General features: G+C 53.3%; 1 protein-coding gene across 2 annotated transcripts in view; it reads left to right on the top strand.

The window, feature by feature from the left end:
• ADGRB1 (adhesion G protein-coupled receptor B1) overlaps window positions 1-3,743 on the top strand; it is a 451,386-nt gene that overhangs the window by 377,682 nt on the left and 69,961 nt on the right. For both annotated transcript variants that reach the window (XM_019528237.1, XM_019528238.1), the window contains exon 22: window positions 1,211-1,280. In XM_019528237.1, the coding sequence (XP_019383782.1) occupies window positions 1,211-1,280 (70 nt within the window). The remainder of the gene's footprint in view (window positions 1-1,210; window positions 1,281-3,743) is intronic.

The following is a 3,743-nucleotide window of genomic DNA, read 5'->3' on the forward strand; positions in this document are numbered from 1 at the left end:
TCGGCAGCAAAACCATACAGCCATTTCTAGCACCTGATGTGAACACAAGCTTTAGGGCTTTGTCAATGAGGAACTAATCCTCGCCAGCTAGTGATCCCACTAATACCTAATGGGATTTGCCTGTCTTTAGCAGTGAGAGGGCTTACTCCATGCTGTCACAAGGAACAAGGCTGTAAACAAAGCACATGGGGCCCTCTCCAGCTGCCCAGGCAGATGTTACTATCAGACACTCGGGTGTTTTTGCAAGGAAAAGGGAAAGCAGTGCTGGGGCCAGACGGACCAGAAAGTCACAACTAGGTCACTGGTTCGTACTGGGTGACAGCAGTCTCTAGTGCTTTTAGCTCACCATCACCCACTAGCTCTGTGTTAGCAGAGAAAGAATAAACTTGTGGGTGATGGGAGCAAAGTGACTTCCCTCTCTGTGACCCTTCAACTATTAGCTCTGGTTCCTGTGAAAAAACCCAAACTATTCAGCACTGGTGAGACCCACATCTGGAGTCCCGTGTCCAGCTGTGGGCCCCCCACTACAGAAGGGATGTGGTCACACTGGAGAGAGTCCAGTGGAGGGCAATGAAATTGGTTGTGGGGCTGGGGGACAGGACTGGTGAGGAGAGGCTGAGGGACCTGGGCTGATTGAGTTTGGAGAAGAGAAGACAGAGGGGGATTGAATAGCAGCCTTCAGCTCCCTGCAGGGGGGCTGCAAAGAGGATGGAGCTGGGCTGGTCTAGAGTTGGGGAAAACAAGGAGCAATGGGCTCCAGCTGCAGCAAGGGAAGTTGAGGTTTGGATATTAGGGAAAACTTTTTCACTAGGAGTGTAGTAAAGCACTGGGACAGGTTAGCCAGAGAGGTGAGGGACTCTCCATCCTTGGAGGTATTTAAGACTGGACTAGACAAAGCCCTGGCTGGGATGATGTAGTTGGGGCTGGTCCTGCTTGGAGCAGGGGGTTGGGCTAGATGTGACCTCCTGAGGTCCCTCATTGTCTGTGATTTTTGTGAAAACAGCTCTATGCACATGCATGTGTGTGTGTGTGTGCACTTGTGTTATGTGTCACACTGCTGGCTCTGGACACCCTGAGTTTGGTCTCTGCTGGTTTCCTATGCCAGGGCAAAGGAGGCTGTAATAACCTGGGGCAGATTCAGAAGGGGCGAGCGGTGGGAGGTTTGCTCGTGATACAAACTGACTGATTCTTTTCTGTTTGGTTCCCTTAGGGCTTCCTGCTTTGGTGGTCGCCATCTCCGTGGGGTTTACGAAAGCCAAGGGCTATGGCACCATGAACTAGTGAGTATCAGGATGCCTCTTTCATGCTCATCCTTTCTTACCCTCTGTCCTTTTGGCAACATCCTCTCTTGGCCCCATAGGAAGCAGGGCACCAGCACCGGCACGATGCCCCTTACCAGGGCAACGATGGGAAACAAAGCAACTTGCCCTCCTCTTGCTTTTGTCAGGGCATTAGCTGCCAGTTCAGACTGAGAAATGATCTGATTTCTGTGATCTTTCCTGAACATCCGTATGCAGCTTTTGGGGGATGAGCCACGAGAGAGAGGATGGATCCAACAGCAAAGGGATTTCTCCATTGATTAGAATAGCGACAGGGTGGGTTTCCACAGCCCTAATAGGCAGCAATGCCAGTCACGAAGGACATCCCCGCCCCTCAACCCTAATGGAGCACAGCTGGCCAGCTGTGCTAATGCGTAGTCATCCTCCATCTGCCTCTGAAGCACCTCACGTGGGCTGCTGTCAGAGGCAGGATATTGAGGGAGACAGATGGATGCACACACATGTGCAGGGACACACACTCCATGCACACACTCCTACTTTGTGCTCACATGCATACACGCACACAAGGTCATGCACACACGTGTTCTTACTATGATGCTCACCCCAGCATGCTCAGACAGGCCGTCATCCCGTGCACACTAGGCGTACGCACACAGTACGCATCCATTCAGTCTCTCGTGCTCCATGAGCCTGGTGTGATTCATCACGAGTGAGCAGTCCCTGGTCGTGCAGAGCAGGCAATGAACTCACACCCAAGTAGGCATGCGTGCTCTTTTTCTCTCTTGTGAGCATATATGCATACACATGCACACATTTTTTCAGCCTTCACCCACCTGAAAATACTGAACAGGACCAACACCAGTGTGTCCACATCATTAACTCTGCCGCTTAGAGAGTGCAAGCCCTTGCCCTGAAATAGCAGCCAGGCAGGCATTCACAGGCCTACCATTTCACTGCAGGCATTTGTAGGTTGCCATCCTGCTGCAGCTGGAGTCAGGGGAGGATGGGCTGCCCAGTGCAGGGGCAAGGCCAGGTCCTGATGGCATTGGCCCAGCACACGGCATGCCTCAGGCGCGTGGGGGAAGGTGTGTTGGCAGAGGAGCAAGTGAACAATTCATCCCTTTCTCTACCTGGAAGGAAGGCAATCCCTGCTGTGGCTTCCCACCGCCCTGCTAGCATAGCAATGCATTGGGGCTGATGCACTGAGGAAGGCACCCAGAGGGGTCCTGCACCCCAGGACATGTCAAGAAGCAGAACCGGGACTCACTGTCTTGCCTTGCCCTTCCCTTGCTGGAAGATGGGATGCTCTCAGCCTGTCTCCTGCCCCCGGTGCCATCTTGCAGAACAGCGCTGGTGAATGGGGCCCATCAGAGCTGGCAGGGGTCTCGGTGCATGGGGCAGAGCATAGTGCAGGATATATCCTCCCACCCCCCTGTTATTCATCAGATTGTACCCACAGATGGCAGAGAGCTGGCAGGGCTGCTGAGTGAAGGCAGGGGACACAACCAGGGGCTGGGTGAAGGAGGGCCCAGAAGTGCATTCCCAGTTGACCCAACTCTGGGCTGTGAGACGCTCCCTGTCTCCTCACTAACCCCTTCCCAGCAGTTTGCTCTGCAGCTGCCTCCTTTGTAGCTGGGTTTGCCATTACCCATCTCACAGCAGGGCACTGAAAGAGCTCGCAGTGGCAAAGGGGGAGCAAGCAGTGCCAGCAGCAGCACCATTGCAGCAAGCACTCTCCTCAAGGCCTGCCTTGTGTCATTGCTGCTAATGAAGGCGTGCATGTAGTAACAAGAGGTGATTAGTATTGATGTTGGCACCTTGCACTGACGTGGAACACTTCACATCAGAGGAATGAAGCAATTGTCCCAATGTTACATACAGGGAAACTGAGGCACTGTGGAGATAAGTGCCATCAGAGAAGTCAGTGGCAGGGTAGGGAACAGGACCCAGGTTTTTAACCTGCTCTTCTGAGTTCAGATGTGTTACTCAGAGGGTGTCTCTCATCCCCAAAGACCTGCCAGGTCTCAGATAGGCCCTCTTTTTCACCCAAGGCTGAAATGCAGCCACTTCTGGGGTAGAACAAGGGGAGCTTTCTAACCAGGCATGTCTCAATACTGCTACCTCTTAAGACTGGAGGCCAAGGCTGGTTTGCACTGACGGGGGAGTTTGATGAGCAGGAGGCTACTGCAGGAATTGGAAAGTGGCCAGAGGACTCAGGCAGGTCCCGCTCCATTCCTGCACCAAATGCACCAGTACCTTCTGGATCACAGTCCGTGAGGCCTTTGCTTTCAGCAAGACCGTGCTGGATCTGCAATGCAGAGTTTGCATCCAGGTAGCTCCTTCCCCATGCTCTGAGGTGGTTCAGATCTAGGGTTTTGGGGTAGCCTAAGCCAGAGGTAAATGCCACCCTCCCAACATAGAGCTTCTCCCCATATAAGGGGGTTTTGGAGCCCGGATTTGGGT

This window comes from Gavialis gangeticus, unplaced genomic scaffold (genome assembly GCF_001723915.1).
Source record: "Gavialis gangeticus isolate Ggan-Ray unplaced genomic scaffold, GavGan_comp1, whole genome shotgun sequence".
Taxonomy (NCBI): Eukaryota; Metazoa; Chordata; order Crocodylia; family Gavialidae; genus Gavialis; species Gavialis gangeticus.